The 13,453-nt window shown below is 38.4% G+C and overlaps 1 protein-coding gene across 1 annotated transcript; it reads right to left on the bottom strand.

Annotated features, from left to right (window-relative positions):
• Positions 1 to 2,050: 2,050 nt before the first annotated feature.
• On the bottom strand, positions 2,051 to 12,816 carry LOC108681883. The gene is made up of 9 exons (XM_018170959.2): positions 12,505 to 12,816; positions 10,318 to 12,243; positions 9,502 to 9,725; positions 7,914 to 8,115; positions 7,389 to 7,537; positions 6,640 to 6,784; positions 5,674 to 5,817; positions 4,832 to 4,897; positions 2,051 to 4,515 (listed from the first exon to the last, which is right to left on the bottom strand). The coding sequence occupies exons 2-9, from the start codon at positions 12,210 to 12,212 to the stop codon at positions 3,195 to 3,197; spliced, it is 4,146 nt and encodes a 1,381-aa protein (XP_018026448.1). The 5' UTR covers positions 12,213 to 12,243; positions 12,505 to 12,816; the 3' UTR covers positions 2,051 to 3,194.
• Between the last annotated feature and the right edge of the window lie 637 nt (positions 12,817 to 13,453).

The following is a 13,453-nucleotide window of genomic DNA, read 5'->3' as shown; positions in this document are numbered from 1 at the left end:
TTACTTTATCTTCATCACGCGCAGTCACTCAACTTATTGATAAATATTGCACGCTTAGAGCCCATAGAGAAAGAAATTTGTCGCTGATAAATTTCACATTCAGGATTAAAAAATATCAGTCCGAGCACACACGTAAGTGTGTAATGTTGTGATCAATTTTCAAGTCACTCTTATTGTGACCAATTATTGAAGTGATCTTATATGAAATATTGTTCACTTCAAACTACTTTATTTTGTTAGATTTTTTATTCCTTTGTACCATCCTCATCTTCAGATCCACAGTGTGTGTGAGAATTACACGAAAGTAAAAACCCAAAAAACTGGACATGTTTTTACTCCCTTCGCTGGCTAAGCCAAATAAAGTTATACGGAGATTTTTTATACAATGAGTCTGCTATTCCACGATATACGAGGGCTCATGTTTTCCAATTTAGATTTTTTGCCTGCAAGTTGTATTAGTTAGGTCGGCCATGGATGAATGGGCAGCTAGTAGACTTTCAGTCATACTTGAAACAAATGGTACTTCGTTTCCTGGTACTCTATAGCTTTCTTATTTCCAAGGAACGTTTAGTTAGTAACGAAAAATTACAATTTGTGGAAATTCGCGGTATTATTCTTCAACTTTGAATGCAACTTTTTGCATACTGATAACGTAAGATGTATTTTATATAATAATAGTAATAAAACACGTACCTGCAGACGTCCTAAAGGATCAGATGCTATGACTTATGACACAACTGAAGCCATCATAATTTATTTCTTTACCACGATTTTCCAAACGACCCTTTGTATGGCAAGCTTTCCAGTGGCGCGCAAATCATGGAAACTCGTCTAGATTCCAGGCGGATAGAAGTCCAGGCGGTGATGGAAACTCGTCTAGACTCCAGACGGGAAATAACCGCAACACTTCTTTTTGGTTTGAAATAAACGAAAAAAAGCGCCTCTCATATAACTCTACTGCTCATTCACATTTAAATTATTAAACAACGTTCACATTACAGAAATTTTGATATAACACCGGGATGTTTAATTCAAAACAACGGTTTTGCAATTACAACCCATGCGTAGCTACTCCCACTGTCGCGTTGTCATAACAGAACCTGCGTTGCTAGTGCAACGTCAGAGTTTTCATTGCAATATCTGCCTTTCTGCTGCAATTTTACCGTTGCCATTACAGCACCTGCGTTGTAATGGCAACTTATATGTCATGTCCTTGTGACACTACCTGAATAACCGTAGATCAAGTTACGGCTCCTAGTGATGTATATTCTAACCATATATCATGTACATATACCATATATATGGTATATGGTATATATACATCACTAGGAGCCGTAACTTGCAGTACGGTTATTCAGGTCGTATCACAAGGACATGAAATCAATGAAGTTACCAACAGATATCTATTTGGATATCAATTCAAAATCCATTCGGAGAGTTTTGCAATTTTGCAATTGAATAAATTATTTGGCGCTGATTTCAGAAATTTTTTTAAATTATTGCAAGATCAATAAACTTTAAAATTTTTTGTGACCATTTATATTAACACTAAATTAACTTTATGTTTAAGATTTATTTCAACTGTAGTCGAATTTTTCAACTTTTGTTAGATTTTTCAACTTTGGTGGAATTTGGTAGCGTAATTTATCTTCATAGTCAAAAACAAGTAGCAATACAAACCTTAAGATTTTTAATTTAGCAATACAAGCCTGTAGCAATATAAAAGTAGTATAAGCCTGGAATTTTGGTACAAATTTCGGAAGTTTTAAGTCTATTTCATCAAAACTTATGAGGAAGAAACTGAAATAGTCTCTTAGAGGCTTTCACTATGTGATTTAATGTACTGTTATACTGCAATTGATACGCTCCGTGATTTGGTGAAATACGCTGTCAACAATAGACTAATTATTTCTTTGTAGTGAGGCCAGAGCAACAGCGAGCCATTACGTATCCTTCAGCTCAGTTATTATAGTGAAAAGATTTACTCACATTAATATTTTTAGGTTTGCATTAACATCAATTCTTTCGTTTTTCGTTTCAGCTCAACAATGCTTTCCATTAAATTAAGGCTGTTCAGAACTACATAAGAATAGTGAAGTTTTATTTTATTTACTAATAAATTATAATATGTTCAACATACTACATACAAATATATCGAGGCCATTCTTAAGGGCATTAAATATAGAGACAGTTATAAACCGAATTATAAAAAATGATGCAAATTCTCACCCACATTTTGAATGTAGTGAATTAAAGCAGCTGTTAACCATATAAATATTGGCTGCTTTCAAATGCATTATGGATAAGCAAAATACTGATTTATGGTAAATTAAGCCTCCTCTATTATTTAGAAGCAGAAGTACTAACATTGACAAATGTAAAGATTTAAAATCTATATTACAGTACACTATATCAAGAATCTCTTGAAAATCATGCTATAAAAAATAACGGTTTTCCCCACATTGTTGTAAATAGCCTGCATTGGTAACAATATATTGAACATCTCGGTTTAGAACCGAATTATAGTTAATAAAAAGTTCTCTTCTACAGTAGAGTTTAAGGACATATTTCTTGTCTGCATTATCGTATATAAAGGCACTTATCAACTACACCATAGTGGTGGCATTTATTAAAATATTTAAAATAATAAATGCGATTACTAGTAATCCCAATTTGCACCACATTTTATATCTAAAACCCTTTCGTTGCCTGTTAAGCCTTACACACAATACATAATGAATACGCTAAATGGTAAATTAAAATTACTCAACAATTACTAAAGTCAAATCTCATATTGTTTCATTGTATACACTCAAAAAAAAAATAAGAGATTTTGTCCAAATAACGATGCACTCCTTGCCTTTTATTGAGCCAATCTGAACTAGTTTTAAAAAGCAGAAGGGCGTATTAGTGCTACATGCAGAAAGTTTCACTATTTGGTCTGTATGACCTCTTCATTTATAAGTAAAACATAGAAAAGTTACGACGCCGTTCTTAAGCCGGAGATAGTCATGGTTCGCGTGATCAGAGCCTGATCACGCGAACAGCCTGACAATTAGCAGCTCATGCCGGTTATCATTTGGTACATTGGCCCAATGGACAAGTGACTTCCAAATTAAACTCATTAGTTAGCGGCCTATTTCAACAGGTGGCCGATGTACGCCTAACATACCTTTACGGTGAGAGAGGCGAGCCTATTCAGCTATGCTAAATTCGATTGGGCCAGATTGCACGGGAAAGGTTACGAAGGTATTCGGGCGAAGAACATAGCGATTATCTGGGTTTGACCAGAGTAGTGTCTTCTCAAGATATTTCAACCTGAAAGGTAGAATATGCGTTTCTGAATTTCTGGCCTTTCTTAAGAGTTTTCTTTTTGAAAAGGCAGCGTCCGGCCGGGTTGTCGTAACAAGCTCGCTTGGAAATTTGGAGAATTTGTTGATAATTTCTTCCACTACAACGCAGGACATTGCGTTGGCTTCGTCATAGCCATCGACGAGGATCAGAGGTAGTAGTTTCGTTAAAACGTATTCAACGTTGTCAGCTCCAATTTTGTTGCAAGCCTCAGGGAAGTTTTGTTCGATGTAGTAACGAAAACTTTTGGTTTCCCTATCCCGGCATTTGTAGTAGATGAAAACTCCTTTATATTCACCATAAATGATCTCCCAGTGTCTGTTTTGATTGAAATCATGTTCACTTGGATAGAGACGCCCTACATTCGAACACAAAAATTGTTCGGTACAAATTACTGGGGGGAATTTGTGCAACCAGATATCTCTACCATCGAATTTAATTTTGGAAGCTAGGCCGGTCATTCTCTCTCTATTCTCACGCAGAACGCGAAAAGCTGCAAAAGCGTCATCATCGATGCGAACAGCAGACTTGTACATATCACTGAGTGAATGACAAGCTTCTTTTACCTGCTCCGTTTCAGCTTCTGACACTTGGTACAGGTTAGCGGCCTCGCTGATCAACTCAAAGACAAAGTTAATGACGCCTTCTGGGCACATGACAAGTTTAGATGCATCAAGCAGGCTCGAGTACACATCAACTCTGGCTCTCTGAACATTCGCCAAAATGGCGATCATGTTCCTATAATTTCTCTCTCCATTAAATTCATTAAAGATTCGATTTGACATCGTATCCAGAAGCTCATATATGAGCTGTATTAGATGATAGGAGTCGAATGGACGTAAATCAATTTCCTCAAATTCACGTTTGGTAAAATCCTCGCTCGCAAGAGATTTTTCGATTCTGGAAACCAACCATGGGCGATAGACAGGTTGGCAATTCAATAACAAATGCTCCGCGTACGTGTCTTGTGGACGTTTGCCTGCGAATTCTTTCTCAAAGACAAAGCGCAACGCGAGCGGCAGCACAACGTTCAGGGCGTACAGACTCCTGTACACGGCGTCCAGGTCCCCGCATGACGAGGCCAGCGGACAGAGGTTCTCTCCACCGACGGCGGGGGCAACGGGGAGACTGGCGGGTGACTTGAGACGCGTTGCGGCGACAGGCCTGCAATTTAAAAAAATTGAATTCCATCCGAATATTAACAAGCAAAATATCATCTTAACGACAAAATTGGTCGCTTCAATAAAAGCATAACATTAAAAAAGGCATTTGAATTGCGGCGAAATGACTTGATGTTTGAGGATGGAAACAACATTATTAGGTGAAACAAGAAAAAAAAAACTAGTCCAGCTTAGTATAATTTGTAATAAATACATAAACACAGACTAAGCTAGAGAATAACTTAATATTTTCCCATCTTTTTGAATACTTGTTGACAAAATTTTATATAGAGCGCCGGAGTCTACATATATTAACTAACCTGCAGGTTCCTGCCTGAGGTGGCAGCGGCGGCTCATCAGTGAGAATTAGCGCAAAATTCTTCTCTCTGATGGGTGGAGGAAATGTTCAGGCTACTTAACTTGATAAAGAAAATTGAAGCTATTCAGACAAGGAAATAAATTTTGCCTGTTCACTAATGCACAAAAGAACCAAATTTACTTCATATTACATAACTTTTTATCAGAACTGAAGAAATTTTAACACCAGCTCTTCATACAATGCTAACCTGTCAACCCTCCAACCAGGTTGAAACATCGTAGTATCCGAATTTTGTTCTGTCTAATTTTCCCTCAGGTTCAGTCTCCTAACATGAGAAACTTCAACAAGTGAGGCCTGCTGCAGTTCCGTTCAAACTTACAAATTGGCACCAGAAGCAGTACTCTAAACAGCAAAAGTACCAAGTTTGGTGCTCTGCTCTTTCTCTCTGACAGGGAACAGGCTGGCAGGTGCTTGGTACACCACAAGTCTTAAAACCAATTCTAAAAAAATCTAATCCTAATCAAGAATATAGTTCAATACATAAATCGTGTAGCCAAGCAGATAATTGACGTTTTACATTCATGTGCTTGTGGTTCAATTTGCTTATGCTATCGAAATGGTATTTTGGGCGTATTGGTAATCGGTATTTTTTTAATTTTGCCTCTGAAGCAGCGAACTCAAAATTGCAAATGATGAGCCGAACGTCATTTGCCAAGCTGTGAATATTTAATTTGAGCGCAATAGGAAGTTATGCTGCGTATTGAACATTAAAAGTTAGTCAAGGCTGAGCTAATAAACCAAGTTGATCTAAATCATCAAAGTGAACAGATTTAGTTTATTTACCGAATTGTCAGCACTCTGCTAGGCCCCGCATGAATTTTCCTGTCCCGGAAGAGCGTCCTAAGGCCCTCGCGTTGCAGCTCCCCCAGCGTCTCCAGCAACTGCGCTTCAGTCAAATCACAGTCGCGCACCTCCAGCCTCTGAAACCTGAAGTGAGAGGTTACTTCACAAATTCGAAGTTTTAGATTAGATTTGGCCAAAGTTATAGTTTAGAACTCAAATTTTTAGTGATTTAGAACTTAAAGACGAGCTGGAGAAGAAGGCGAACGAATGTTGCTTAATATGCAATTAAATTATTCTAACCAAAAAATTGAAATTCTAGTATGTCTTATTCTATTAACAATAGGACGCGCACTAATTATGTATTTAAACTGTAACCTTGTTGCAGTAATTTACAGTAAATTGGGAAAAAAAAGACAAAATTGAATGCTTTCTATGAAAGAAAATGTCATAAAATGCGCCAAGATCATTCACTATGTTTAAATGTTCAACAACATCATTTTTTATCCATATAATGTTATCAATATTATTTGAAAATCAGAAAATATTGTGTTCATATACCTGGTAGAGCATCACAATTTTCTTGTGAGTTGTATATGTTATTGTGAGTCAAGTTTCATAAGTGTAGGTATAATCATGTAACTTTATAAGGAGAACCTAATCGATTTTATGAACTACAGTTTGCAAGCCTCATTGAACTTCCGAGCGTGAAACAATTAAGTGTGTTCGCCACAACTCAGCCGAAAATCTTAGGTAGAAGTACACATTTGGGGCTACATGTGCTCCAATTCAATAAGCATTATTCGTTCACAAGACTCATAAGGAGGTTATAAATTGTTTAATATCCCAATTTCGCATGATTTTTGCACATACCAAGGGATTAGAGCTCTATGGGCATCCAGGTAGATTTTTGTTCACGATAATTAAGGAAAAATATGTCTTCCATCAATGTTATTTGCAGATCTCCACCTGTTGTCTGCAGGAGCCAGGCCAAGTATGGTGCGAGTCAAACTCTCTTGCTGGTCTCGGGCGACAGGCTTCACCCGCAGACATAAGTGGACAGACGATGGCAGAGCAACGAAGTCTCCTTCAGATGTGGGTTCCACAATCACCCCTGTAAGGTGATTAACATTAGAAACAATCGAATGATTAAAGTCATAAAAAATCGAGCCTCTATTAAACATTGAAGATCACAAATCAGGTTCGACGATTAAGAGATGTGTAGGTATTTTCGGCTTGAAACTTAACTTGGTCAACACACTTCACGACACCTGCGAGAAATCGCTACTAAAATTCTCAGAAAGTTAATCATTCGAATAATATCATAGAATTTTCAAGAAATAATCCGATTGATTATATCTAACATAATATGTATAGTATACGTAGTATCAAATATACATTATCCCTGCATCAAAAAACACCCTATTTAAAGGTAACCATATTGCACCCTCAAAATTAGCCGAAATCACTTGCTAAATAAGTCCATCTTCATCATTGTCCCATACATACTGGTGTCATATCAGATTACAATAAACCAGTTCTAATTTAAGAAGAGTGGTACACCAGTACTGGACCACCACTGGAAAGGTGAAGGTCAGAATCAGTAGCTCCGTAAGTAGAAAACATCTAAAAATAGCAAAGCTCCTGAACAATAAATGTTGAGAGTAATGAAATTTTGTGTGAAAACGTAATTTGTTTTTCTAAGTCAGTACTCTCACAGAGCTCTAGGTGTTTGTCTTGCAACGGCTTCAAGTCCACGTGTGGATCCGTGTAAATGGTGAGCTCAGTTTCGGATGATGCAATTCTGGCCAGAGATCGAATACTGCTTGCGTTCTTAACGCGGCCAATAAATATTGACAACGAGCAGCTGCACGAGAACAAAATTGGTCAGTATGGTTAATTGCATATAAACTTCTACAAGAACAGACTATGTGATCTGTTTAGTCTTGAAATGCGTAGTACCCTACGGAAGAACTGAAAGTCTAGAAACGATTTCAAACCACCGCCCGTTGAAAATATTTGATCAAAAGGCCAGTCTTTTAGATCTGTGAACTAGTCAAGTAAAGTACAAGAATTGGCGACAGGTCTATCCAGGCCTATTCTTCAACGCCGAAAATACTATACTATACTGTGATTGATCAAGAATTCCACCTATTAATGAAGTAGGCAAAGTTATTGCCCTGAATGACAGTATGATTGTTACTAAAATGTTTCCATTTGTAAAAACCCCTACAACATAGCACCTTGAAGAGCTCAAGGCTACCAGCATGTGGTCACATGGTTGTGTGTCGTTGCCTTCACTCAACAGTCGCAGCTCCAAAACCCTTTTGAATGTTTGAGCAACCTGGCGCCAAGACTCGGGCGCTGGGGCCTCTAGGAGGCTGACGCAGAGCGTTGCAGGCTGCTGGTGGAGCAGCAGCAGCGCAACTGTGTCAGCATCGCGACCTGGATGAAAGTGAAGCAGCTCAACAAAAACTGGAAACAAATGTAACAAAAAATACATGGCACGAATAAACATTTTACTTTGATGTGGTTAGTGCCTTTTCGAGTAAATTTTACGATGAAGATCCCAGTTTCAGCTTTTCTTACATGAAATGTTCTCAAAAGTTTCTTTGAATCCGAAATTATAGCAGAAAAAGCGAAAGTTTTAACCCTGATGTACGTACCTAGCGGATGACAAAATAACACGTGTTACTGTTCAATATATTTTATGTGGTTTTTCTTCAAGCATATAATCATTCTTTCCTGTCAATATTCTATCTTCTCTGGTTAAAAAATACAGTTGTGCAGAGTGTGCATCGAATACTTAATTTTGGCAAAGATGCACCATAGCTTCTACATTATTGTAGCTGAGCATCAGGGCAGAAGTTATCGTGGTGGTGATTATCAGGTGCGCTCACCTCATTCAGCTGTACGCACGTTGACAATAGGGAGAGTAAACGACAGGGCGTTCGAGATTCCAGATTATACTTCTGGTGCTTCTTGTTTTCAAAGTTCAGAATCGGCAATGTGTTCATCTTTTTTTTAAGCTGATGATGCATTAAGAAAATTGTCGCTATTTAAATCGATGTATCGGTGGCGTGAGTGGAAAATTCATCAAATTTAATGCCTTTAAATGCGAGCAAAAACTGAAACAAAATAAAGCATAACTGAATCATTGGCTTGGTTAGCGAAGTAGCTTGGACACACATTATAGGCCTGCGCTCAAGGCTAAAGTCTGCCAAACCCATGAATAGATTCAACAGTGCACAATCTGATTCATGAAAGTCCGATATAAATGGTAATTAACTAGACTAAGTATCATGAGATTCACTCTTTACCTGAGCCAATGTTCCAGTCCTTGTTCCCAGTTAAAATTTAGGGCAGGGAATAGAGCAGGCCGTCGCCCCAGTTAAAATTTAGGGCAGGGAATAGAGCAGGCCGTCGCCGGCTGCAGAGCCGGCGTAGAGACGCGACAGAGCAGCGATAGAGCAGAAATGTCCGCTTTAGAGACGATATCGCCAGCCGCGTATCAGCGCTAATTAGCTTCTGAGTACCTGCCCAGGTGTGCTCTGTCCTGCCGTCACGCAGCCCTTACTGAGCACCGCCTGCTTTTACCTGAACCAATGTTCCAGTCCTTGTTGTGGTCCATGTAGACTCTGGAAGTCTCTATTACCTGAACCAATGTTCCAGTGCTTGTTGTGGTCCATGTAGGCTCTGGCAGTCTCTGTTACGTGAACCAATGTTCCAGTCCTTGTTGTGGTCCATGTAGGCGCTCTGGCCGTCTCTGTTACCTGAACCAATTTTCCAGTCCTTGTTGTGGGCCATGTAGACTCTGGCAGTCTCTGTTACCTGAACCAATGTTCCAGTCCTTGTTGTGGGCCATGTAGGCTCTGGCAGTCTCTTTGGCCACTGGCTGGGAGTGGGGGCTGCTGAGCAGGACTTGCTGCCAGAACTTCTTGTCAGCTCCTACCGCTTTTGCAGCGTCCTTCAGGCGACGCCAGTGACGTTTGAAGACATTTGAGTTCTCAACAGCACTCAGCTCAATTAGAACGTATGCCAGCACACCCTGCAAACTGTTGGAACTAAATGATGATTTGTTCATTGCTTTGTTCAATTTATAGGTATGTAATAATATAATACAATATGAATGATACAGCGGTTTCAGCGTTTATTAGGCTGTAGGCCTGTCAGCGATTCTTAGCATCGCAGAACATTCACAGCTTGTTGCGCTCTCTAAGCCGTAACTTACTGCTCCAATTATGTTTTGCATAAACCGCCCGGCCTCCTCGCCGATTCTGACCAGAAACTGACGCACAGAGCTGGGATCGAACCCGCGCCTCTCTGCTCCAATCCTGGTACTCTGAACTGTAACCACCTATTTACCTAGTAGATGTTAGCCTTATATATTTAAACATTAAGCCTTGTATATTTAAGCATATCAGAAATGATTCAGGAACTGTGTACCCTATCTTTTCGCTTTACAGGGCAATCTTAAGAAGAGCCTCCTTTATTTTCTTAAAAAATGCAGTTCTAGCAATAAATATTTGAGTTGTTGTAAAATGAACAAATAATTTTCAGTAATCTTCCTCCATTTATTCGTCTTACTTAAATTATTCACAGAAATCAAAATAGAAATGTACAAACATTGCGAAATTTACAACTCACTTTTGACTCACACGCGATACGCCATGCAAGTCAGATGACAAGCAGTTATTCTTACGGAGTTCCTTAATGACAGTCTTAGAGGCAAACAGTTCTTGAATGCTTTTGTGATGAAAGAAGTACGTACAGGAATCAAAATCATTCAGATGCCTCTTCATTTTCAGGACGACCCCCACAAGAGCTTTGGGATCAAGTTCGCCGCGGGCTCCATACTCCCCGAGTGTTTTCCTAAAACTACTCTTCAACTCACCAACTTGGTCTTCTGAGAAAACCAATTGGTTTTCAGCAATGGTCTGAAAGGAGAACTTGGCAACATCCCGGAATAAGTCGTTGACCAGACCGTCTTTGTCGACAATGGAGTAGGAAGCCAGTTTCGAATCGACCATTTTCTTGTACAGACGATAAATGTCATGAGCTACCTCAGCATGGGATGTCCAATTATAAATTCTTTCAGGAAAATTCCAGACCAATTGGCAGAAGAGTACCAGATAAATGGGATGGACAAAAAGTTCTTGGATATTCCGTTCAAGGGAGCTGAAGGTCTTCACAACTTCATGAGCATGCCGATTGGCATGCTTTTCATACTTTTCCAGAAATGTCTTTTGATCTTCTATGTCAGAAATTTCAGAAATCTCATAGTCCTGAAACACCAAGAGTTTTTGTTTCAAATGGTTCTTTAGCTCTTCAAAATGGCTTGGCCTGGTAGTTATGATCACCCGGCATTCATGGTTTTTCATTTTATCCACCAACTGATCCACAACTTTAAACGCATCTTTATGGCATTCATCATAGCCATCAACAAGAATTATAGGGTTTGAATGGATGATTGTCTGTACAACAGTTTCTGTGCCGAGTTTCAGACAAACATTCTCAAAATTCTGTTGTACTACTACGCTGAATTCTTCAATGGACCTGTTTCTACACTCATATATAAGTATCAAATTGAAAGTCTTCAAATTTATCATCTCTACATCTGCATCCGATATGCCATGGAACTGTATCACCAAGTTCTTCAGCAGAGTAGATTTACCAGATCCAGACACACCACTGACTAAAATGAATCTCTTGTCAGTGTCAGAGAGTAGTTCTTTGTATGAGATCCTGCCTGCTTGTAGACCAGGTTTCTGTATCGTCAGTTCCAGGGAATGGAAAACTTTAGAGCGTTCAACTTTATCTTCGCCGAAGAGAAGAGTATCTTCAGACAACATCGCCTCCCACATGACTTTGGCTTCTTCGTTTCCAAAATTTTGAAGAAATGAGCAACAATAAGCCTTAGCTTTTTCTTTGTCAGTGCGCACTTCATCCCACATGCCATCTATCTGGGTTTTGAAACTTGTGACTTCATCAGCAGGGATGCAGTACACGTTGCCAGCTTCGTCTATCACATCATGCATGGCTTTGACGATTTCATCAAATTTCAGAGGGCTGACTGAATCGTCAGCGACTTCATGCATGACGTCATTCCTCATGTTCTTAGCTGTTTTAAGAAGGCACTCTAGTTGACTGAGACTTCTCTCATGGCCAATGAGTGTGTATGATACTTTTGATTTGAATATCTCGCACAAAAAAGAACACATTAGAGTTACGTCATATTTTGATGGTTCTTCCTGTAGCTTTTTCATTGTATTTAGGGGTAGTCCAATCTTTGGGAGTTTGAATTTATTGCACTTCTGTGCCGCCAGGGCAGTATGGCGGTCTTCATATTGCTGCTTCTTTTGTTCAAAGTAGTCTGCATATGTTTGCCCAAGCTGTCTGTCGCTGCATTCCCATTCTAGAACGGTTCGAAAAACTTTACACATGGGAACTTGGACGGCAAAATTGTTCCTGCATCTGTTGGCTTCCAGGGGAGAAAGTTCAATTCCTGGGAGTAACGAGATGGTCTGTGTGATGGCAGCCATTCCAGCTGGCTGGTGTGGGACGCTTATTTATCTGAAATTTTAAAAAATATGTTTAAATATACAACTTATAATTTTTTTCGGACAAATGATGATGGAAAATAATGCCGTTGTTTGGAAACATTTGTAATATTCATCATATTATTGTTTAAAAAAGCCAAAAATATTTAGAGTGTAGTATAATGAAAAATCAGGAAAATTGGTTGATTTAAATTATAGTTTTAATGATATGGCATATGGTGATAGTTTTGGTTCCAGTACCATTATGCTTGAAAGACTGATTTTCCGTACTTACCAAGCTCGTCCTCTGAAGGTTTCTCTCCTCGAAGTGGCCTGCAATAACTGTTGCATGCAGCGGTCATTGGAAGCTTTCGATTTTAATAAAATTATCTTTTAAGTAGTTTTTAGATAGTGCATACCAGCACAGTTGTCTTTTAATTATAAAATGTCTAACCAGTTGATTTAATCAATGAGCAGAGCAACTCATTAATCATTAGTACCCAGGTTGAGCTATTATCAGCATATTTAGTTGCATCTGTTGTATTTATTTAGCTATGAAATTCCTGAATTGATCTTGTATCTGATTTTTCCAAACACATTAATCTGAATTCACCTGTGATAACAACATGTGTCAGCACAATTTACCTGAGCTGAGGATACTACACATCGGATACTTCCATGTGTTTTGAGTTGACGCAAATTTTAAATAAAAATTATTTTAAGTTCCCACTTTGGTCAGTAGTTCCCACTTTGGGAACTACTGATTTATAACAATATCATTTACTGAAATTTCACATTCCAATTGATTTTGAAATGAGATGAGTTTTTACCAATCGAACTGGAGATATTTCCAAGTTTTCCATTACTGAAATTATACTTTTTCCTAATCAACACCCAAAATCCATAGAACCTCTCGTTTGTTATATTGGTGTAGTAGCAATTCTTATCTATATATTCTTCAATGTGAATTATTTTCAATGGTTGTCCATCCAGAAAAAACATATGTATCCTTGCAATGAATTTTTCTACTGTCGCATTATTTTGTGCGAATTTTATTTTAACTTCAATTTGCTCACATTATAAATAGACATACATATGCACATTTTCGAGGAATTCGTCATGCAGTGACTATACTGAAAAAAATTAAGCAATCCTGTAATACAATAGGCGTTTTTGCTTGAAAATTAGAGAAAATTAGGTTTTCCTATTTCTTTACGATCATATATTTTATTAGATTGATTGAA

The sequence above is a fragment of the Hyalella azteca genome, unplaced genomic scaffold (genome assembly GCF_000764305.2).
Source record: "Hyalella azteca isolate HAZT.00-mixed unplaced genomic scaffold, Hazt_2.0.2 contig3653, whole genome shotgun sequence".
Lineage (NCBI taxonomy): Eukaryota > Metazoa > Arthropoda > Malacostraca > Amphipoda > Hyalellidae > Hyalella > Hyalella azteca.
Note: the sequence above shows the minus strand (reverse complement) of the source record. Positions and strands in the feature narration are given on the sequence as shown.